This window comes from Canis lupus, chromosome 4 (assembly GCF_048164855.1).
Source record: "Canis lupus baileyi chromosome 4, mCanLup2.hap1, whole genome shotgun sequence".
In the NCBI taxonomy this organism is placed as follows: Eukaryota; Metazoa; Chordata; class Mammalia; order Carnivora; family Canidae; genus Canis; species Canis lupus.
The window spans coordinates 58565731-58590238 of record NC_132841.1 but is presented as its reverse complement, the minus strand read 5'-3'; the positions used below and the strand labels follow the sequence as shown (position 1 = coordinate 58590238).

Here is a 24508-nt window from a genome sequence, read left to right as displayed (position 1 = left end):
GTAGCAGAGCAGGTTCCTTCATCGTTTTGGGGGTTGATTCTTCATCTGTAAAATGATCAGTTTGGAGTGACCTCTGAGGACTCTTTTAGCAATAGTGTCTAGGGTTCTGGGGGCTTACAGAATTCCCAAAATGTATGCTTATTGTGTGGCTGAGAAGTTGTTGTTCTTCTCTTTTCTGTAGTAACATTATTGAAAAAGTCCACCCTAGAGAAAATACCCTCACCATCCTTCCCCAGCACGCGACAGAAAAGGTTTCCTCTTTCATTATCTTTACGGAATTGGCAAATCCGTAAAAATAAAAAAGAAGGGTTGTAGAGGGGAGGTATTGAAATGAGGGCCAGTGGTGAGCCCTCTCATGCTCCTGCTCTTCCTCTGAGCTGCTTACAATTCTGACTTATTGCAAGGTAAGAGTCCTGGGGTCAGGGGCTGAGAGTCCCTGGTGACCTCCAAACAGTACAGGATGGAGGCAGAGGTCATGGTGGAGAGAGAGAGGAATTCATCTGTGGCTCTGGAACCTGGTGGGGGAATCTGCACAGAATTGGATGATTTGGAGGGGATTTTTTGAATGCAACAAGGTCTTTTTTCTCTTGCATGCAGAAGAAATATAAGATTCTGTGAGGACTATTCAGGTTCCCATCCTCTGAGACCTTACTCCTGGGGAAGATGATATAGATACAATATAACTGTTGTTCAAGGTTCAAAGAAATTAGCTCAGAGACAGAGTGGTTACTCCCAACTTAAGGAGCAGGAAAGGCTTCCGGGAAGCACCTGTCTGCATCTTCCCCCAATCGTCCCACGCAGTGCCTCACCTTTGCTCTGTCCAGGTGTGCCGTGACAAATTTAGAAATTTATGAGTGGGGCACTGAGAAGGTTGGGAGACAGAAGCCAAGTGAGCCCAGCCCGCCCATGTGTACTTTGCACTTTTCCCATTTCCCTTGGTATCAGGCACTGTCACTGTACTTAATTCATAGTGCAGCTGTCCCTGAGCTGCTGTAACAATGGCTGCTTCTGCCCCAGAGCCCACTACAGGCTTGGAGCTAAAGGCCCCAGCCACTGGGGGTCTTAGCACTGACCCTGTCCCCCCAGCTACCATGTCTACGCAGAGACTTCGGAATGAGGACTACCATGACTACAGCTCCACAGACGTGAGCCCTGAGGAGAGCCCATCTGAAGGCCTAAACAACTTCTCTTCCCCCGGCTCCTACCAGCGGTTTGGGGAAAGCAACAGCACAACGTAAGTAGCTATTTCTTCTTCTCTCCTGGGTGGGATTCATGTACTTAAGCTCTGTATTAGTAACATAGTCTCCCTTAGAGGTATTTTTGCTCCCCTGTTTTATCAATTCCCCATTTTACAGATGGAAGGAAGACTGGGTGAATAACAGCTCTGAGATTTGAGCTCCTTGCTGTCTGCTCTCCCTCCCATTTGTTTTATATTCTTTGCTCCTTTCAGCTGTGTTGGTCCCAGGAAGGCTGGTGCTGAACATAAGAGAAACTCCTAGAGAGAACATTCTCTTAACTCAGAACCATGGGTCATCTGTGCTAGAACCTCAAATACCTCTAGGCTCAATTGGAAGCTTCATTTGCTGAGTCTCGCTTAGACTTCTGTCCCCATCAGTTAATAGCCAGTTCATTTGGCAGAAGAAGTGGTAAGATGGAGGAAGGAATAATTTCTCTTGCACTTAAAAAATTCAAGAGGTTAAGGGGCACCTGGGGGCTCAATCTGTAAAGCATCTGGCTCTTGATTTCAGCTTCAGGTCATGATCTCTGGCTGTGAGATCAAGCCTCATGTTGGGCTCCTTACTGGGTGTGCTTAAGATTCTCTCTTTACCTCTCCCTCCCCACTCTCTCTCCCCCCTTCTTCTCAAAAAAATAAAAATAAAATAAAATTCAAGAGGCTGAGTGGAGGGATTCTGCCTTACAACTCCTAGGCAAGGTTAAGTCTTCTCTCTGGAAACTGAATCCCAGGACTCATCTGGGTGGTTTGGCCCTCTCCGGGCCTTAGTTTCCCCAAATGTAAGAGAAAATTGAGGAGTCCTCTGTGAAAACTGTGTTCACTCACTTGAATTAGAAGATTCAGAGGAGAGTTTTCTACCCTACTGAGTTTTCTGACTCAGTCCTGAATATCAGCAGACTTCTATATTTTCTCTAGATCCCAGCATTCCATCTATTTTTTTTTTTTTTTGGCCCTTCTGTTTATTCCCCAAGCTTAGCTATTATCCTTTCTATGTTTCCTTGTGGGTTGGGTGTGACTTAACGAGGGATCCTTCCTGTGCTAGATTTACGCTGTCCTGTGTGACTGCCCAAGCTAACTACTGAAGATTCTCTTGGAGGTCATTCCTGGTAAAGCTCCCCCTGGCTGCATCTCTCCTGGGGCAGGGCATAGAACTAGGATAGAACCAGAGGATATGGTCTGTCCACATTACCACTAGCTGACTTCTGCTCCTCAAGATTCGGTCTCTTTAGCTTATTTCTCATGTGGCATGCTTTTGTAGATTTCTCCATTTGCTTGGCTGAGGGGAAAGATTGCACAGAGAACAACTGGCAGCAGTGAGGACCATTTCTCCCCTGTTTTCCTTAACCTGTCTACCCAGTTGACTTCCCCCCAGGCAGAAGGAACTCCAGATGCAGCCAATGGCACCTGATAGCTTTCCTTTCAGAAGTCATACTCATTGTGAAATACTTCTTCCGAGCCTCTCTCTGTATAGTTTCCCTTCCAGTTTTTGCTCCTACTTGTTCTCAGGCATCAGCTTGTCTGTGCAATCCTTGCAACATGGGGTCTAGATTTTCATTTTTAAAGGGACTTTTCTGAAGTTCAAAACCAACCACTAGCAACTTCACACAAGTTTTGTGTATATTAAAAGTAATGTGTGCCTGCTAGCTATTCTAATTATCTCTTTTTTCCACATTGGGTTATAACTAGTAGTCAACCCAAAATGATTTCTCCTTGCTTGTTAGAAATTGAGAAAATTGGGAGATACCTTCATTGGGCTTGTATTGGGATATTTTCCAGGGTGTACTTTGTTGTGAGGGCCCATCCTGCTCTGATATTGTGATATATGGGACCAGGAAAGCCCATCTGTAAATGATGTCAATTACCACAAGTGACCTAGAGAAAAATACTTCGTTGGACCTGGAGAATTGGTTTAGTACTTTACTGGAGCCTGGATCCACATAAGCATTTATGTATAGAAAATATGCAGATGTGATTAAGGTGTAAACTGATTCAGGTGACTTTGTTAGCTCACATGAATCTCTAATATATCAGAGTGTTAGAGACAAGTTTTTGAGCTGGATTCCTTGTCTACTGTGCCTTGCCCTACCCTGTTATCTAGTTTACCAAGGACCAAAGAACGCTGAACAAAGTATAAGGAACAAAATGCAAGGAATAAAGTACATACATGCATGTAACTGGCTCTTCTAATGGTTAAGGGTCAGTAAAAATCCCTAGTTGGGTGTGCAAATTGAAACCCTAGACATTTCCATAATGCTGTTTTAGTGAAGTTATTTCCTAACATTTGATATTGTCAAGCTATTGACTGCTTTGACAACAGCCTTGTTTTATTCTATTGAGCAAGTTTGTCTTCTTGTTGCCCTGTTGAGTCACATTGTACCAGCTGTTGATTGAGCTTTGGTACTTTTTCCCAGGCTGTCAGGCTAAGAAACCAGTTCACTGAAAGTGGCTTTCTCTACGTTATCTAGGGCAGCCGTTTGCAAAATGTGGTTTTCAGACCCTTAGGGGTTCCCAGGACCATTTCAGGAAGTCTGTGAAATTGAAACTATTTTCATAATAATACTAAGATGTTATTTGTCTTTTCATGGTGTTGACGTTTACACTGATGGTTCAGCAGCATGGTGGGTAAAATTGCTGGTACATTAGCATAAATAAAGGCAGTGCCACCAACGTATGCTAATCATCGTATTTTTTGCTGCCGCACATGTACAAAGAATAAGTCAGTTTCACTTAAGTAGGCCCTTGATGAAGCAAATTATTCATTTTATTACTTAACCTTTCAGTACAGGTTTTAAAATAACCTGCATGACAAAATGGGACGTACACATGAAATAGTTCTACTGCATACCTAAGTATATGATGCTTGTCTTAAGGACAAGACCTTGAGTGATTATTGAAATTGTGAGCCCAACTGCTTTTATTTTTCGTAGAATACTCTTTTTGCTAGGAAGAACTAACAAATTGTAGGTAATTCAGACCTGAGTATTTGGCGGTACCAAGTACTTAATTTCTTGAAAATGAGAGGAATGAGACCATCACCTCAAGAAAAACAATTAATAGTATTTGTTGCCCATAATAAAATTTGAGCTTTCAAGCAAAACTAGAAAAAAACTAGTATCTAACACTGTGAGCTTGACAGCTTCCCTCTACTTAAAGACTTCTGATAAGGTCAGTGATATTAATAAATATGATTTTTTTCAGACATTGTATAATGAAATGTGCCAGCATTTCAAAGATCTGCATAACTCAGGGAATAAGTATCTTCCAAATGGCCAGTGTGATATTAGAAAAGTGTGCATGAGTAAAAGATCCATTTGAAGAGCAAGATTACCAGTAGATTTTAATGTTATAGGATATTGAAAAGTTCAGATTCCACATTACAACTTCTAAGAAACAACCACATGTCAAATTCGGTATAGTATCGAAGGAAAATTACCACAATTATCTAGAGAGACTATTTAAACACATTCCAACTGCATGTCTGTATGAGGACAGATTTCCTTTATGTACTTCAACCAAAACAACATATCACAACAGATTGAATGCGAAGTAGATAATCCATCTATCAAGACATTAAAGAGGTTTGCATAAAAAGTAAATTAATGCCAGTTTTTATTTTGGAATATAGAATTACTTTTCATTAAAAATCCATTATTTTAAAAAATAATAACAATTTAAGGGGCACCTGGATGGCTCAGTTGGCTTGGGTTGTGATCCTAGGGTCCTGGGATCAAGCCCGCTATCTGGCTCCCTGCTCAGCGGGGTGCCTACTTCTCCCTCTCCTTCTGATTACCCCCCACCCCCATTTGTGCTTTATTGAGTGTTCTTTCTCGCTCTCTCTCTCAAAGAAATGGATAAAACCTTCAAAAAATAACAATTTTTTAAAAAATATTTATTTATTTATTTATTTATGATAGACAGAGAGAGAGAGAGAGAGAGAGAGAGAGGCAGAGACACAGGAGGAGGGAAAAGCAGGCTCCATGCCAGGAGCCCGACGTGGGACTCGATCCCGGGACTCCAGGATCATGCCCTGGGCCAAAGGCAGGCGCCAAACCGCTGCGCCACCCAGGGATCTGTTATTTTAGGGATCCCTGGGTGGCGCAGCGGTTTGGCGCCTGCCTTTGGCCCTGGGCGCGATCCTGGAGACCCGGGATCGAATCCCACGTCGGGCTCCCGGTGCATGGAGCCTGCTTCTCCCTCTGCCTGTGTCTCTGCCTCTCTCTCTCTCTCTCTCTCTGTGTGTGTGACTATCATAAAAAAAAAAAAAAATATGTTATTTTACATGTAATTTTACTGTTTTAGTTAATAAAATGTTTTTAATTTCTCAATTTGAATTTGTAATATATATCACCAGACATAATCCATATAAACAAAAACTATTTAGTATCCTCAATAATTTTTAAGTGTATAAAGGACTCTCAAGACCAGAAAGTGTAAGAACTACTGATTGAGAACATAATCAGAGCTACAGAGATTTGCAAGATTCCCTTCCTATACCCCTCCTAAGACTCTGCAGTCCATGGAGTTGAGTCTGTGATACTCTATGGTTCTGGGTGATCCAAGCTTGGAGCCATTGATTAGAAAGAATAATGTTGGCCAGTTGCCTAGAATCCTGAAGTCACGTTGGAAGGTATGCTGTCCTGTCCAGTCCCCTCCCTCTACAGCTGAGACAAAGGTCCAGACAAGGGAAGGGAATTGTCCTATGGAGTTACTAGTAAAGCAAGGGCTAAAAGGGACCTGATCTACAAAACCCAGCCCAGAGGCATTTGGGGGAAGCCTTTGGTGGGCAGGTGGGTTTGCTACAATGCTTACCTTTGCCTTGAGTGGATTAAACATTTGCTAAGATAGACATTTGATTGGCCTGTCATCCTGCCCGTTAATCTCTTGGTCACTGGCCATTGATAATGAAGGAGTCACCTCTGTACCCTTGTGGTCCTTAGGCTGTTTCCTCCTTAGGGTAGTGCAGGAGAGCACTCAGCCTCTTCTCATCTAGATTCAAAGATATTTTCTGGATCTTTACTGAAAAGCTTTGGGACAGGGACTACTGGGTGGTTCAGCAGTTGAGCATCTGCCTTCGGCAGCTCAGGGCATGATCCTGGAGTGTGGGGATCAAGTCCCATGTTGGGCTCCCTGTGAGGAGCCTGCTTTCCCTCTGAACTATGTATCTGCTTCTCTCTCTCTGTCTCTCATGAATAAATAAATCTTAAAAAAAAAAAAAAAAAAGGAAAGAAAAGAAAAGCTTCAGGACAGCAGAAGGGTCAAGAGGTTTTCTTCCTGGAGGTAGAAGGAGAAAGGTCACCAGAGGTAAAATTTCATTACAGAGAGTATAGATAGGTCCCAGTTATTGTGGTCCTTACAAGTTAACACGTAGTATTTGCTTTCAGTTTCTACTGAATTGCAGATTCGGAGAAATACATGGAAGCATCATTTAGGAGGGATTTAGGGTATTTGTGCAGGAGAATTTCCAGACAGTGCCAGGGGCCAAATCTTGAGTGAGTCTGTGGCTGGAGGCAGAATGATGCTATATTTGACCTGTTTTGTATCCTGGAGGTAAGAGGATAGAAAATGCAGCAGATGAGGGCACTTCTCTGTGGTCTGTCCTTTGAGGAGTTCTCATTGTCTACAGGATGCTCACCTTCATCCCCACCCACATGGCCACCAAACTGACATACTCCTCTCTGTTGGCGCCCCAGGTCTCTCTCTCTGGGCTTGTGTACACAGGACTTTCTTCCCCCTGGGCACACCTGCAAGCTCTGCCTGTCCTGGTGGGTTTGGCTCAGGTCTCCCCTCTGCAAACCCCCACTTTGCCTTCCCCTGCCTGAGCACTCTTCCCAGGCACTTAATAAGGCATCTTTCTACCTGGGTGGCATTAATGTATCTGCTTTATTTTCAGTGAGTCATTAATTTCTAGAAACCAAAGTCCATATCTGATTCATACTTATTTCTACCACTGTATTAACACAGTGTTTTACACATAACATAGTATTTGCTGAGTGAAAAAATGAATGAGGATGCCCAAGAGGCTTTATAATTACAGCTTGAAGTGGGTAGTCTGTATAACAGGTGAGGGGAAAATCTATCCTCAAGGCAACAGATTAAACTAGGTGACAGACATTTGAAGAGGGCTTCTCTAATCCTAGGACTCTGGCATTTGACCTTTTTTCTAGCCCAAAGTATCCCAGTGACTGACCAATTGTGAGACCATATTCCTTTTACTCTTTTACTTTGCATAAAATTTTCTGTTAGAGTTCTGGGCTTTTTTATTTCGCTCATCTTTCTCTCCTATCAGTGTCTGTCCTTCCTGCTTGTCATCCTCTGTTGCAATTTTGGATCTGGGTCTTTACAGTGGACAGCTCTGGTGAAACCCAGGCCAGAGCTACTAGGAGAGGACAGAGTGCCACAGGGAGTGGAGCTTATAGCACAGAGGCCAGGAGAGGACTCAAGGGTCAGTCTGCCTGGATTTGAATCCTGGCTGAACTCTTTCTTAGGTGTGTGACCTTGAGCAAGTATCTTCCTCCTCCATGAAATAAAGTTAATACATATCTCCTGGGGGCTATTGTGGAAGTTGAGTGAGGTAACATATGAAAGCACCTAGCACAGTGCTACATGATTAATAAATGTTAGCTGCCATTATTGTTAACATGCTCTTGTCTACTTTCTTCCCACTTCAGATGGTTCCAGACTTTGATTCACCTGTTAAAAGGCAACCTTGGCACAGGACTCCTGGGGCTGCCTCTGGCAGTCAAAAATGCAGGCATCTTGGTAAGGGTCTGCATTGGTGAAGAGAAGTATCATGACAAATTTTAGGAGATGGTGTGTGTGTGTGTGTGTTTTAATTTACTTCATTTACAACATTTAAAAATGGAAAGCTTTTTAATTCAGCCGAGAAAGAGTAAAATTCAAGTGTTCATGCACTTAAACATATTTATTGAGGGCCTTCTGTGTGCTGGATGTTATTCTAGGCTCTGAATATTAACAGTGAATAAAAAAGAGAAAGATTCTTCGTGGAGCTTACTCTGTGGTGAGGAGGATATATTTAAAATGTTTCAGGGATTTTCTATCAATATTAACTAATGAATTCATAACAGAAGCCTGTTCGTTTTCTACATAGTCCTTCCATGCCTCACCCATAGGAGGCCAACTCTGAGAATTTTACTTTCTCTTTTTATGATTCATCCCCTATAGACTATAATCTAAAGCCATTTGGTTTCTCTTTGAGTTGGAGATAGCTCATAGATATGGATTGCTCTTACCTGAGGGCTATTTATCCTGAACTGGTATTACCCTGATGAGAACTTTCCCCTTCCCTCTACCTCTTGACCTCTCTCTTCTTCCCAGACCACAGGAGCCTTCTGTTCTGCTGATTTATAACTGTCTTGGAATAGCCTTGTGTCATTCTTCTTCATGAGGTTAACTCTTTTGAAGGCATGCTAAGGTTCAGATGGTGCTTTCTCACCGAACTAATCTCTACTGGGATCACATTTTTCTCTGTAATGCTGTGCCAGAAGTTCTGTCACTGGAAGGTGCCTTAGTAGAGTTTTGATCATTTGCAAATCCAATCTCTGTTGGGCTCACTCCTAATTCAATCTACTTCTCTCTCTCTCTTATCTGCAACACCTGTCTCCAGATGGGTCCCCTCAGCCTGCTGGTGATAGGCATCGTAGCTGTGCACTGTATGAGTATCCTGGTGAGATGTGCGCACCACTTCTGCCGCAGGTGAGAGCCCTCTGAGCTGCCAAATTGTCCTTTTGGGTTCTTTTACCAGCAGTGAAAGAGAAGACTTAAGCAGACCACTCTAAATTCTTTGTGCTAACTGAAGATGACTGCTAATTATTGCAGTACTCCTTTTCCCTGGTTAGTTTTGTTCTTTTTTAGTTTGTTGCCATCTGTCGTATTTCCTTATGTGCAGTGGCCAAAGACCACATTCTACTTTTGTGTGCTTTGTAGTATTTACCCCCACTGAAATGATTCTACTAAATGGTTGTTGCTTATAAGAAAGTAACTGGCCTGTCGACTTAACATTTCTGATCCTTGAAAGCATTAGATACAGGACTCAGTGGTTTCACCAGGGTGACAAGTAGAGAATTGGCCCAGGTATCGGTGAACTATGTTTGTTCTGTCACTTTTTGTTGAATTCATACACTCTTCCCTTCCTCTTTCTCTCCCGTCTTAGACTGAACAAGCCCTTTGTGGACTATGGGGACACAGTGATGTATGGACTGGAATCCAGCCCCAGCTCCTGGCTCCGGAACCACGCACACTGGGGAAGGTAACCAGTTTCTTTCTTTCTTTCTTTCTTTCTTTCTTTCTTTCTTTCTTTCTTTCTTTCTTTCTTTCTTTCTTTCTTTCTTTCTTTCTTCTTTCTTTCTTTTTCTTTTCCTTTTCTTTTCTTTTCTTTTCTTTTCTTTTCTTTTCTTTTCTTTTCTTTTCTTTTCTTTTCTTTTCTTTTCTTTTCTTTTCTTTTCTTTTCTTTTCTTTTCTTTTCTTTCTTTTTTTTGTAACCAGTTTCTTCTGTTGTTGCTGCTGTGAACTCCCAGAGTGGAGGCCTTCAGACAGAGTGGGGAAATGTGACATGTAGTGTGAGCAGTGGAAAGAGCACTGAGTCTGTGGATTTGGCTTCTACCTCAGCTCTGCCAGCAGTCATTTTGGCTGTGTGACCCCTTTCTTTCTGGTCCTTGGTTTCCTCATTGCTTTGGCAGTCCATGACCAGTGATTATTTTTTATTTCACTCATTTGTTTAGTAAAGATATTTAAGCACTTTCTTATACGTGGTACAGAACAATTCTAGGTATTGGGAAGGGGGATCCCCCTGGGGTAAATTATGTGGTCCTGACCCTCTAGGGACTTATAGTCTCTGTAAGGAAAAGGGTGTGTGGGAAGCTCGAGATCAAGAGGACAAGAGATCAGGAATAGTCTATCCCAGTAGAGAGCATCGAAGTGCATCTTAGGAGCTCAGACAGGGAGGAGATTTAAGGACTGTTGCCTGTGCCAGATGAGAAGTCCACATGATAGGTGCTTTAAGGGCGGGGCACTGGGTAGGAGAAGGAAGGCCTCAAGGAAGGGGTGAGCTGAGCTAGAACAAATGGTTTAATGGGGAAAGAAAGAGGTGAGGGTGTTTGGAAATTTGTCCTTATGGTAACTTTTCAAATGCCTACAGGGAAATACTCTAATTTTTGTTTCCTGTTTGAGGACATGATATGTTTAAAGATAAAGAATTGATATCAGAGACCGAATCCTTTTCTATTCTTTTTTTTTTTTTTTAAAGATTTATTTATTTGAGAGAAAGAGAGTGAGCTGGTGCACATGGGGTGGGGGTGGGGCAGAGGGAGAAAGAGAGAGAGAGAAAGGATCCCAGGCAGGCTCCCCATTGATCACAGAGTCCGACCAGGGGGCTCTATCTATCTCATGACCCTGAGATCATGGCCCAAGCTGAAATCAAGAGTTGGATACTAACCAACTGAGCCACCCAGGCTCCTCTCTATTCTTTTTAAATTGAACTACATTAAAACTCTGTTCTCCAGGAAAACCCCTTCTCGTAGTCATCGGAGTTTTTTATAATTCCACACAAAGTCAGCTTCCTCCTGTGATGCAGGTTTATTTTGTGATTTTTTTCAGCAGGATCATTTTCTGTGACTGGGAGAAGCCATAGTGCCAAGTGGCCAACATTGATTAGCAGGTTGATTGGTTGGCTGGTTGGTTGTTGATTGATCCTTTCTTCCCTTCTTCCCTCCTTTCCATCTTTTCTCCTCTCCTGTCTTTCCCTGTTTTTCTCTTTCTCTTTCTCCCCAATCCCTCTTCTCTCTCTCTATCCCTCCTCCCTTATTCCCTTACTTTCTATCTTTAATGAGGTTATTGTGTGTTTATGGTAAAAAAGAATTTTTTTTTTTTAGCAAGATAGGCATTTATAAAGTGAAAATTAAAAGTACATACTGGTCATAGTTGCATGGGTATACTTCTGGAATATTCTGTGTGTATACAAATGTACACATGTTCTTAACCTTTTTTAATATAAATTGACCATACTGTGCATACTGTTTGGAAATTTGTTTTTTTGTATTAGAGATCCTAGACATATCTCTATCAGTACATGTAGGTTTAACATATTCTTCCCTGCTGTATACTACTCCATTTAAGAATGGTCTGTCATTTCATTTTCCTTTTGATGACCTTTTAGGTTGTCACCAGTGGTTGTTGTAACTGCTTCCACCAGCAGTCTATTCTGGTACATCTATTCCTGTGTATTTATGTGAGAGTAGGTTGATTCTCAGATCCAGGTTGATTCTCATATCCAGAGACTATGAAGAAGTCCACTTCCTTGGCTTTATGCTGAGGGCTCCCTGTAGCTTTAGAACATACAGTATGAGATGGCATAGGCAGGCCATGGGGAGAGGGAGGCCAAGGGGCTGGTCTGTGGTCCTGGTGTGTGTGCTTCGTTCTGGCCATTCTGATCTCAGGATTGCCTGACCCCATGCAGCATTCTTGACATAGGAAGGGAACCTCAGTCACCACACAGATATGACCTTCTTCACCTTCCTCCAAAGCTCCAGACTGGTGGCACCTAGTACAGTTTCTCCTTTCATCAAGGCACACTAATTCTTGTCACCTGCTAGGAAGGGTCTGTGATGACCTGGGAAAAAGAAGTACCGTTCAAACACCTATCTGTCTGGGAATCTTGCTTTTTATCCTTCTGATCATTGTACTCTCTCTTCCCTTCCCCATCTGCAGGCACATTGTGGACTTCTTCCTGATTGTCACTCAGCTGGGATTCTGCTGTGTCTATTTTGTCTTTTTGGCTGACAACTTTAAACAGGTAGGGCCCCAGTTAAGAGAGAGAGAGAGAGAGAGAATGGCAAGAAATGAGTGGACTTTGAGTTTAGGATTCCTTCTAAGCCTGTTTTGGTCAACAAAAGAATTAAGATTTTAACATTTTACATAGAAAAGTGTGTTTTATTTAATTTCATCTAAAGACCTAGGGCATTACGAAACTTCCAAGATATCTTGTCCATTCTCCTGTCTTAAGGTAAGATATGATCAAACCCAGCTGAGACAGTTGGGTTGCTGATAATTATGAAGATCTTGGAAAGTGGTTCCTACTACAGCTTCTATATGGCCTTGTTCACATACTGAGTCTTCAGTTAGGAAACCCTTTTGGTGGGAGGTCCACTGGCCTTTGTTATTTGAGAGGCCTTTCCTGTTGCATTTCTTCTCTTCCTTTTAGGTGATAGAAGCGGCCAATGGGACCACCAACAACTGCCATAACAATGAGACGGTGATTCTGACGCCCACCATGGACTCGAGACTCTACATGCTCTCCTTCCTGCCCTTCCTGGTGCTGCTTGTTTTTGTCCGGAACCTCCGAGCCCTGTCCATCTTCTCTCTGCTGGCCAACATCACCATGCTAGTTAGCCTGGTTATGCTCTACCAGTTCATTGTCCAGGTAAGAAGAGCCAAGGCTCTCCCTCTGCCTATTATATAATCAAAGCAGCAAACAAGTAAGTGGAACATAAATAGGGATATGTTATTTACGTGTGGTATATTTAGATTAGGGGTTCTCAGCTTTGGCACTAGTGACATTTTGGGTCAGGTCACTTTTTGTCATGGGGGGCTGTCCTGTGCATCATGGGACGTTTAGCAGCATCCCTGATCTTTACACACCAAGTGCCAGTAGCAGCCATTCCCCAAGTTATGACAACCGAAAATGTCCCCAGACATTGAAGAATATGCTGGGAGTGGGGTTGGTATGCGTGTGTGTGCAAAATCACCCCCATTGAGATCACTAAATCTAAAACATCTAAACTGGTTTAGATTTCATGTTAATACATGAATCATTGTATAATGGGAAAATAGAAAAATATTAAGATAAAAATAAAAATCAAGTTCTCTAACTTAATATTTAGATAAAATAATTATTTACCAGTTCAGTTATATATTTATTTGTCAAAATTATAAACTCAGTTATTGTACCTCCCCTTACATAGCCCATGTGGCCAGGCGTGTAGAGTAGTACAAGAGAGGACATCTATTTGTCGTTGGGTAGAAGACCAGGCTGAGAAAAGTGTGCCCTCAAACACTGTAGCTCTTTATGGACAAGACAGTGCATTTTGCCAAGACTTGAGAAAAGGAAAAGTGAAAGCCAGTGAATAGAAGCATAACTTTAAAAAAAAAGGTATTTAAATTTAATTCCCCCAAGAACTCATCAGTACATACTCATTAAAATGCAGGCAACACAAGTGTTGAAAACCACATGTCTACCTTGAGTCTTTTTTTCTCAGGGATTCACTCTATGTGATTGATTTTGTCTAGGTCCTATGAATATATCTACACACTATATTAGTATGTAGAGAAATACATAAAACAAAAGTATGTTTTGTCTTGTGTTTAACATAATTTTTAAAATTATTAAATGTAGTATTCATCTACCTTGCTTTTTTTCCCTCAACAGAGCCTCAGGGAGCTTTCCCTATTTATACACACGGTTTTACCTCCTTTTTCATTGCTACATAGCATTTCAGAGAATAGATGTGCCATAGTTCATTGGACCAGTCCCCAGTTAGTGGACCATCACGTTGCTTATAGTTTTTAGTGTTATTTTAGTATTATGACAGTGAATATTCTCAGGCCTTCCTTTCTGTAGACATGTATAAATACTCCTCCAAGGTATTTATTTATTAGACATGTAGTTGCTAAAGAGTTTGCACTTTTGAATTTTTATATTACCATGTTGCTTTTTCCTGAAGCCATTTACCAATTTCATATAGACTCCCATAGTGCATATGTAGCCAACACTAGATGTATCAATCTTTTTAATTTTGGTCAGCCTGACAGATGAACATTGACTCATTTTCACACAGTCTGCTGAACAGTGACCCGGTCAATCACTGATATGGTTTCTAGGAAAACAGTGCGTTGTAAAATAACATTTCCTGAACTGAGGATATGACATAATGAATTTAGATTAACACTGTACTCAGTGAGCATTTACTGATTTTTCCCTGTCTTAAGAAGTCAAATGAGTGGCAGATATTGACTCTTCTTCTACAGAACTAGTATTTACGAACAGAATAAATTGCTATCCCTGTCCTGTTCTTTTTTATGGGAATGGAAGGCGGGCCTTTGAACGCATGATTGACCATTTCTAGAGAGTTTCCTTCTCTACCTCTGGCAAATTAAGTTAAACTAAGGAGGGCAAATAAATGCATGATTTAACTTTGTAATTAGAGATCTCAATCAGTGCTTAGGACACACTGCAGTGGACATTAAAATGAGCTAGGTCACCTCACACAGATGTGTACACATGCTACATTTAGTTTTAAAGCACTGTGGATCATTGGACAATAGTGGCTGCCATGAACTGAAGCCTGGGATGGGAATGTGGGTTCCAACAGTGTCTCAGACCCAGGTGAAGGCAGTGCTCATTCAGAGCATTGTCTGTGGATCATGCAACCTGCACTTGCAGATGAGGCACCCTGCTGATTTCTTGAGAGTGAGTATGAGCCTGCCTCTGGACTCAGTCAGGAGCTGCCTGTGTGATCACACAGTGCTCTCTGCTCTGGGGGCAGCTTGGGAGAACAGTGGTTTGGCTGTGTGTTGAGCAGCTTCATTTTGAAGTGATACATAGGTGAAGATGCTCCTTTCGGGTCACTTTTGTTGCTGATGCTATTTTAACTACTATCTCATTTTGGCATCTTCTCCCACTGTCCGGTGTTTCTGAATTTTTTTCCCCAGTCCTGAGCATGTGTGTAACTGGTGCTCTTGCTCGTCATGCATGTGCCATCCCGGGAAGCTGACTCAGGTCTTCCACCTGTTCAGGTTTCCCCATATCTTCATCACCTGGACTGACAGATGGCATAGTTCTAAGCAGAGTGCTTCACCCAGAGGGGGCTCCCAATAATTGTATTTATCACTGCATTTCCTTAATTCTGAGATGCAATTTTTTCACAGTTACAGTGTTTCCAAAATTGGAGTATATCTTGCAATTTTTATGTACATTTAACAGCATTTTCTCAAAAAGTTATTATCACTAAAATTAATAGTATCATAGAATTGAGGAGACAATATTGTTGATAATGAGCTGATGGGATCCCTGGGTGGCTTAGCAGTTTAGTGCCTGCCTTTGGCCCAGAGCATGATCCTGGAGTCCCGGAATAAAGTCCCGCATCAGGCTCCCTGCATGGAGCCTGCTTCTCCCTCTGCCTATGTCTCTGCTTCTCTCTATGTCTCTCGTGAATAAATAAATAAAATCTTTTAAAAAAAGATAATAAGCTGATTTTAATATGTATGTTTCTTTGCACATTAAACTTTTTTCATTTAATGGGTTGGGCTCTAAGTTAGTAGGAATCATTAAGTATGTAGAATTACAGATTCCTTTTGTTTTTCTCATTCACCTTAGTATTCCCAGACATGTATTCTGAAATTCTCTCTCTGATAACTCAGCCAGATCTGATGTATGAACCTGAGCAATAGTCATCCACTAACCAACAGATCGCTCCTGTTTCCAGAACTTAGGTTGCACTGTGACTCAAGAATAATTACAGGCCAATTTCACTCTTTGTCTCATTGCAGAGCAAAAATATTTATTAGTCTGTCTTCATTCCAAATACTGAAATACTTCTTATAAAGAGATCTTTATTAGCAGGGGTTCAGGGGAAAAAAGTATTTTAAAAATTATTTCTATTTTAGGGAGACTATGGTATAACAAAGCAATTGCTTTGAAAACTTTCAAAGAGAAGCCTGTTACAGAGGTTAATATTAGATCTCTTTTCGTTCACTGATATGATTCTGTTATACTGTTAGAGCATGCCCCATATTTATCTAAATGCCTCTACAGTTAAATTAGTTTTAAAACATTGTAAAGGCAGTTTTAAAATCAATTCTTATTTTAATGTAAGCAATGCATGAGCGTGGTTGAAAAAACCACTTCTGAATGGACAGAAGCTTCAGTCCCACACTGAGTCCTGTCCCTTCCATGCTATCCATTATGGGGGCTATTGTTCAGTGGTGAGCCATGGAGGATTCTGTGTCTGCACCTCCTTGCTTGTTTGTACATCTTTACATTGTATCCGCAGTTAACAATTGCCATGATTTTTGTTTGCCTCTATTTTTAAATGCTTTTTTTTGCTGTTCTGTTCCTAAATGTTCCAGGACTTCTGTTAATGTGTTTATAAATAAAACGTTTCAAGTGTCCAAACTCATTCACAAGAAAAGAAAGAAAGAAAGAAGAAAGAAAGAAAGAAAGAAAGAAAGAAAGAAAGAAAGAAAAAAAAGAACTCTCTTAAAAATCTTCCAACTTTTCTTCCAGCTTTATCTGTGTGGAGTATTTATGTAGTTGTGTTATAGTGAATATGTAAATTTAAAAAGTTGATGTTTTCACTATTATTTCATAAGTAATTTTTCATGTGCTGCTTAGCTATCTCAATTTTTACTTTTAAAATAGTGCATAATATTCTGTGGTATGGCTGATGTGCAGTAAGCTAAACCTGTTTCACTTGTTTGGGAATATTTAGGTTGTTTTTAGTTACTATTAAATAACTTTGTTCTATTTCTTTTTATATCTTTTTTTTTTTTTTTATTTATGACAGATACAGAGAGAGAGAGAGGCAGAGACACAGCAGAGGGAGAAGCAGGCTCCATGCACCGGGAGCCCGATGTGGGATTCGATCCCGGGACTCCAGGATCACGCCCTGGGCCAAAGGCAGGCGCCAAACCGCTGCGCCACCCAGGGATCCCTCTTTTTATATCTTGATTTTTTTTCCTACTTAGGTTAAATTTCTGGGGATGAGCTTACCTAATGAAAGAATGTGACTTTTTTATGCAAAATGCAGTATTTGAGTTTTTTGTAGTACAAAAAGGGCTATATAGTCTTTCCCTGAAGCAGGTAGGGTTTTCTCAGCCTGAAGGGGAAAAAAATAGAAAAGCTAAATGTCCTCAAATCATCTGTCAGGTATCAGACTCTCTTCCTTCAGAAGATCTTGGATTTAGGAAAAGATACGACCTCTCCAATGTTGGAGTTTAAATCTCGAATCTCTGTATAACATTTACTTTGTTTTCTCTTTCAGAATATCCCAGACCCCAGCCACCTTCCCTTGGTGGCATCCTGGAAGACCTATCCTCTGTTCTTTGGCACAGCCATTTTTGCATTTGAAGGCATTGGGATGGTAAGAGTTTCACTGTGATCATCTGTTGTCCTTGGTGTCCTTGAGGTCTGCTTTATGGAAGGCTGAGGAAATGCTATTAGAAAATATCTTCTGAAACTTATTGGCCAGCTAATGGACAGCATTTCAGGGATCTCACGGGAGTTTCCCAGCTCTAGCTTGTGAAAATAAATTGAATGTGATTTGGGAATGTTTACATTCAACCCCCTCTGTTACACATTCATTGTTTGCTTCTGAGAGGTAAACTTAATGATTAGTAGTTGCTAGGATTAAATATGTGTGAATTGCTTCACCTAGTCCCTGACACATAGTGTGCATTAAATAATTTTTTATTTTTAGTAATAATAGTATTGACTTATTATTAAATCAATAAACACACAAATCATCTCTCTGCCTTGGAACACTGGAGTGTTGTATTTTTGTATGTGTAGATAACCTTCACCTTCACTCCTGGCTTAGCTTCCCCCATCATTACTGTGATTTCACCCAATTCTTCCCTTTAAGGAGAGGAATCTGCCACTCAGTTGTACCTAATTTGATTTTTACTTATATTTTTCATAATAAAAGTCTGGAGTTATTCTTTGAAAAAAATTATTAGTACTGCTGGCCAAGAGCGTAGGGAAAGGGAAGACACTTCCTTTCATGGATTATCTTTTTATCCCCTTTTGCTTTGTCTATCACTTTATACACTTCTGAGAAAACCTAGAAGCTGGACAGATTTTTTTTGTGAAAATACTTAGAAATTGGCCCAGTGGTATTGAGGAATGGGTTAGGGCTCTAACCTCACAGGGGAGGCTCTCTAAGGGATCAGTGTGTAAGCTGTTGACCTGAGGTTCTGCACCTTTCCCTTTGCTCTTTCTTGGGGCTGCTCAGTGCGCGGGAAGAGTGTCTCTCCTTGACTCACAAACAAAAATGTTTCCCTGCTGTTGGGGCCGCAGCATGAAATGGCCCATATTGCAGCAGCGAGAAAGAGGCTGCAAGTATGTGGGACTGGAAAGAAAAGATTGAGTTAAATGTGGGAAGCTGCCTGGAGACCCTGGGTTCTTGAGTAACATTGTACTGAATTTATCACTTTTCCTCAACAGTGCAATGCAGGAGATGCTCTTTGCTTCATTTCAATAGCCCAGGTTTGGCTGTGGACTCATTCTCTAATCATTATCTGTTACTTCAAGATTTCTCTGTGCTTTCTATTTTTACAAGGGAGGGAACACTGCTGTTCTAACACTTAGTGTGGACTTGAGGGCTGTTGAGTGCATCCAGGCGAAGGGCCCCTGCTCATTGTCATTGTACTTCCTCTGTGTTTGTGCCACTGGCCCAGGCCTGGCAGACATGGAGGAGATGGGCTGCTTGCCCCCTGGCTCTCTAGACTCTCCATAAAAGGTAATGGAAGGAAAGCATAGAAGCTGTTTCTAGTTGGATGCGGATCAACAAGCTTGAGCCCCCTGAGCTGGTGGGGGAGGGGGTGCGGTGCTTAGGCCCTGGCAGGAAATAGGGAGCCATGGCATCCCTCACAGCTCTGGACCTGTAGCAGGCCCGTGGCATCTGCCAGGGTATGTCTGGCACAGACCCACTCTGCCTCATGGCTGCAGGTATTCAAGGAAAAGGAGTGTCATGACAAGATCAGAGATGGTTTGCTCATTATGGGATGGCTAGACATTGCTCTGCATTGCTTTTCCTTGTCAGCCGTGCCAAATGTAGTTGATAACAGATTGTGCAGCTTATCAACAATACCTTCCATTTTCCCTGTTCCTTAAATGAACCAGTCTTCAAAAGGGCCTTTGCTTTGCTTTGGAATGTCCCCTCCTGTGAGGGAGAGGGTGGCAAGATCAGTGGTTTGGAATAGGAATCTGGAAAGTGGGTTTTATTGTACTTTTGCCAACTTGAATCTCCCTATGGTCTACCTCGTGACGCCCCTAGCACTTCTATTTCTCTAACTCAGAGATTTAACATGTCATTGCTGGCACCTGCTCTTTTGGAGGTAATGAAACAGTTTCTGGAAACTAGAGTGGCAGTTTTCCCTGACCTACATTTTGTATTCTTTGAGCCGGTTAGCAGAGCTGTGATCTCAGACAAGGTCTGTTCCCCTTTGATGCAGCTGCCATGTGGCTGTGCCTGGAGCAGAGAGCACCCCCAGCCCATGGGGATCCTGGAGCAGGAGGCAGAGCTCTGGCCTGCCTTCTCCTTTCAGGATTTCTCTGCTTCCACGGCAGGCTCTTGTGTCTTCTTCAGCTCTAAGGAAATAACCTGCCTTTGTTTATTTGTCTAGTAAAAGATAGATGTGCTTTTGGGGAAATCCTGGGGATAAAGCAGTTACTTTTTCTGAAAATATTACAATTTATTTTGGCCATTAATGATGCTTTTTCCTGTGTTTTCTCTTTTCTCTTGCTATTCTCCTAGGTTCTGCCCCTTGAAAACAAAATGAAGGATCCCCAGAAATTTCCGCTCATCCTATACATGGGAATGACCATCATCACTGCCCTCTACATCAGTCTGGGGTGTCTGGGGTACCTGCAATTTGGAGCTAATATCCAAGGGAGCATAACCCTCAACCTGCCCAATTGCTGGTATGTGGGGGAGGATGGAAGCCAGGGAGCGCTGGATGTTTGGGGGTTTTTTTTACATTAATGGGTGAGAATGTGGATTTTCCTCCTTCTTATCCCTTAAATCAGCTCACCTCACTTTAGCCTACTGCTGCAAGCCTGACCCCTGCCCTAGGCCAGCACCATCCTTCCTTGGCCACCTACTGAGCCTTTTGACTCATACACCTACCTCAGTCTTACTTCTCCAGACCTGTTCTCCCATGACTTGTACGAGCCATCTCAGACTCAAGTCAGTCGTCCATTCCCTTGTTGAGAGTCCTGAGGGGCTTCCCTTTGCTCCTCTGATAAAGGCAAAACCTCTAAGGTGCCTGTTAGTCCCACTTCGGCTCTAGCCCTTCCTGTACCTCATTCCTACTCGGCTAGGAAAACTTAGTCTAGGAGTCACTCTTTTTGAGAAACTTTCTCTGCTGTCTCACCCACAACTTCCCTTCTAGGTTAGATGCCCCTTCCCTCTGCTCTTGTGGGACCCCATTCGGACCCTAGCCTAATTCTTATTTCATAGTGCTGTAATTGTCCATTTACCCAAAGTGTGATCTCTCTATATGGTGTGCTCTGGGAGGGCAGGGCTCCATTGCACCCCAGCACCCGGCACCATGTCTGGCACATGTTCATCACCCAGGGGATGACTTTTGAATGAAAAGGAGGACTAAATGCAGGAACTGTGAGCATCTTAGGAATGAGGTGTTCTCAGGGAGCACCTGATACATAGAGGATAGAGGCGGTCTGCCATCTCCAGCCCTGGCCTTGGGCATGTCACAGTTGCTCACTGCCTCAGCTCCCACTTCTGGGAACCAGGAGTAGTCATTTCTTCCTGCCAGGATTGTCAGGAAAACCAAATGCTATGCATGAGAAAGCACTTTGTAATACTATCCTGGTGTGATCAGAAGGAGGACCCTGCCCTGAGCTTTCTTCTTTGTTTGGAGGAGGAAGTCCTGTGGAGGTGTATACCAAATGGATTGATTGATCAGGTGGCTGAAATGCCATTCTACCCTGGAAATCTGAGCCTTGAAGGGCCAAGTATCCCATCGGTTCCCCTTAAACATTCCAAAAAGACAGGGAGAGAGGAGGGCGAATCAGCGAAGTTCCCAGCTTCTTCTGTGCCTTTCCCGTAGCAGTCATTGGCCTGATGTGCAAGCCCCTGGCTGAAGGCTTGTGGAGAGCCCTTCTGTATCTCACCTTGCTTAGATCGTGGTTACTGTATTGCAGGGCAACACTGAGATACACTGAAAGGCTAACTAAAAAGGTACCTGTCAGGGGCGCCTGGGTAGCTCAGTTGGTTAAATATTTGCCTTTGTCTCATGTCATGATCTCAGCATCCTGGGATTAAGCCCTGCATCAGGCTCCCTGCTCAACGGGAACTCTGCTTCTCCCTCTTCCTCTGCCCCTCCCCTCCACTTGTGTGTGTCCTCTCTCTCTGTCTCTGTCTCTGTCTCTCTCTCTCTGTGTCCTCTCTCTCTGTCTCTGTGTGTGTCTCTCTCTCTCACACACACACACAAACACCCACACATTCTCTTTCTAAATAAATAAATAAATAAATAAATAAGACCTTTAAAAAAAAATAAAAGGTAGCTGTCACAGGGTGTGTCTGAAAGCAACTGTTCTGTTTTGAAGATTAGAATTTCATTGTGGAGGGCAGCTGAGCAGACACTGAGAAGCTTGTTGAGTGCCCTGGGGATCAGTAGGACCTTTTGGGCTGGCCTAGTTGACCTGTCTGTGCATGTTTTCAGAGCTCCAATCAGTGAGGCATTGTGCAAGGACAGGTGGAGAAAATGGAGAAAAGCACTGATTCAGCAGTGCCGTCAAGTGTTTAGCACAAGACCCCCTAACCAGCACAAGGTCTGGGGGAGTCTGGGCACAAGGTCTGTGGGGTGGCCAGCCAAGTGGTAGCCTTGCAATGGGCTATTGTTTTCAGAAAGTCTTTCTCTTTCTCCCTGATGCCTGCTTTTAAATTTCTGAATGTTCTTATCCTTTCAAGAGCCAGGTGGTACCTTGGCATAACTAAAGATAAATATATCAGCAGGAACAGAAGCAGCCCATGTAATCCAAAGCCATAGATAAGCACCTGTCTTCTTTCCTCTGACACTCCAATCCCAGCTACTCTAATCTTTCCATCTCCATTTGGGTGCAATTTATTTAGCCATCCCTGCAGGTGACTATACTGCTTCCAGACTGCCCAGCACTCCAGAAGGCTTTGGTGTTTTACTGAGTTTAATTATAGAGCCACCAGCTGATTTTTCCAAAGCGGTTTTATTATCTGTTCTTGGAGCAAGTAAGACCTTTTGTCAAACTCAGTCTCTCCCAGGGTGTTCTCCTGTTTATAGCATAAGAGCATCTTCTAGGTATTAAGTTCAACCACAAAGAAATTCAGTGCACATCATATACAATATAATTACCACTTTTAAATAGATTTCCAACAAGATGGGAGAGGTCCATGTATCTTGCCGTAATGCATGAGGGTCTTGTTTGAATTAGAACATCGGTAAGAGACAGGGTAGCCTTCCCTTTAATGATTGTGTCAGTTCCGTGAGTACTTAGGGATGAGACTTGTTTTATACTCTGCACAGTCCCAGGCATGAGATAAGATAGAGTTAGTGGATGGTGACTTAATGGTCTCCCTGAGAAGCCACATATGAAACACTGGTAGAGAGATGGCCACAGTGGGGTGGAAAGATGGGTTTTGCTCCTGCTTCTTGCCTGTGTGGTCACTATCTGATTCTAAGGAACACTGAATTGGAGGGGAAGAATATAAGAAGGCCTGTTATATCTTAGTTGTTTTAATTTTCAAAAGAATATATGTCCTGGGCAAAGATTCCAGATGTTCAAGGTGTATATAGAATATGTTTGTTTCCATTTCCCTCTCCCAAGTCTCCAACGTTACAGTTTCCCATTTCAGAGGCAATCACATTTCTTGTATTTCCCTTTTGGAAATGTTTAGATGTAAGAATGCCATCTTGTACGTGTGTGTGAGGGGGAGTGTTTTTTCCTTTTTTCTTTTTTGGGACAATTTGTAGCACACTGTAGGCACTATTCCACTTCATGTGCTTCTCACTTAATAGTGTATCCCAGAGCTAGTTCCCTATCAGCACCTGTAGTTCTCCCTCATACTTTTGAACAGCTGTGTGGGACACCATTGATTTATTTAACTAGTTCCTCACTGATTAACATTTAAACTGTTTTCAGTCTTTCATACTTAAAATATGCTGCGGTGACATTTTGAATGTAAATTTTTTGTGCACACCTGCAAGTATATCTGCAGGATAAATCCCTAGACATGAAGCTGCTCGGTCCAAGGGACACATGTGTTTGTGACTTGGAGAGATATGGCCACATCACAGTGAGACCCTTAGCCCTCTCACTGCTCATGCACGTGGAAGCAGAGCAGGCTTTTGACCCTGTCTTGTCTCTCTCTTCAGGCTGTACCAGTCAGTCAAGCTGCTGTACTCCATCGGCATCTTCTTCACGTACGCCCTCCAGTTCTATGTCCCAGCTGAGATTATCATCCCCTTCTTCGTGTCCCGTGTGCCCGAGCACTGGGAGCTGGTGGTAGACCTGTTCGTGCGCACCGTGCTGGTCTGCCTGACGTGTGAGTAGAAGACAAGATGATTGCTTTGTTTGTTTCTTTTCCCAAAGGGCACCCAGTCCCCAGGGCTTTCTTGAGAGCCTGTTGGAGTGAAACAGTTGTCATGTGTGAGCAGAAAACTTGGCCTGCAGTCTCAGATGCAGAGTTGAAGCCTGGCCAGGTGGTGAAGTGAATTGATTATATATGTGCTCTCAGGAACATGGAAATGAGAAAAGTAGTTTATTTGTAGAGATGGCATAAAATGTTACGGTGATGGGCATAATTCATAGTAAAGATGTAAAATTTCTATCCCATGTCCTTGGGATAATATAAGGTAAGAGTCTAAAGAGAGCCATTTAACTCCTATGCATATGAGTGCGAGTTACTTTGATAGCGGGTGCATGCTTATTTGTGTTTTCACAGTGTGAAATTTTCCAGTGTGACAATCTATTCCTTAGATTTCATTTTGAGCCTACATGATACTATACTAGACCTTTACTAAATGCATTTCTTAGAAAATCTGTATGGATTAATCTAGATGTTTGATTTTTTACTTTGTCTTTTATTCCTCCTCCCTGACCACATCCCCAGGAGTGTGAGTTAGGAGACAAGATGTAGTAATATTTGCTGTTGGTTGAAACAAGTATAAATTTTAAAATAAAAATAAATTTTTCTTTTCATCTTTTCTTTGGTAGCTTCTGTGAGTTGATAGAGAACCCCTAAATAAATTGGTCTATAATATCTAATTTAAATTTCTAGAAGATTTGCAACTTCTTTCCAGATCGAACTCCTTGAATCTAGCTTCACTTTCTAGCTATGTTTGAATTTTTATTTAATTTTTTTAATTGTACTGTTTTGGGAAAAGAAATGTCCTGGTTTTATTATATTGACACTTCCCTGGTAGCTTCTTAAATTATCCAGTCCAAGCCTCTGTCTTTGGAGTAAAGATAGGTCTATATAATTTTTA

General features: G+C 42.2%; 1 protein-coding gene across 6 annotated transcripts in view; it reads left to right on the top strand.

The window, feature by feature from the left end:
• Nucleotides 1-24508, top strand: part of SLC36A1 (solute carrier family 36 member 1) — a 107485-nt gene that overhangs the window by 22391 nt on the left and 60586 nt on the right. For all 6 annotated transcript variants that reach the window (XM_072824441.1, XM_072824442.1, XM_072824440.1 and 3 more), the window contains 9 exons: nucleotides 1087-1234; nucleotides 7903-7993; nucleotides 8859-8947; nucleotides 9405-9500; nucleotides 11957-12041; nucleotides 12450-12668; nucleotides 17287-17385; nucleotides 19780-19946; nucleotides 23396-23565. In XM_072824441.1, the coding sequence (XP_072680542.1) occupies nucleotides 1092-1234; nucleotides 7903-7993; nucleotides 8859-8947; nucleotides 9405-9500; nucleotides 11957-12041; nucleotides 12450-12668; nucleotides 17287-17385; nucleotides 19780-19946; nucleotides 23396-23565 (1159 nt within the window). In that variant the 5' untranslated portion in view covers nucleotides 1087-1091. The remainder of the gene's footprint in view (nucleotides 1-1086; nucleotides 1235-7902; nucleotides 7994-8858; nucleotides 8948-9404; nucleotides 9501-11956; nucleotides 12042-12449; nucleotides 12669-17286; nucleotides 17386-19779; nucleotides 19947-23395; nucleotides 23566-24508) is intronic.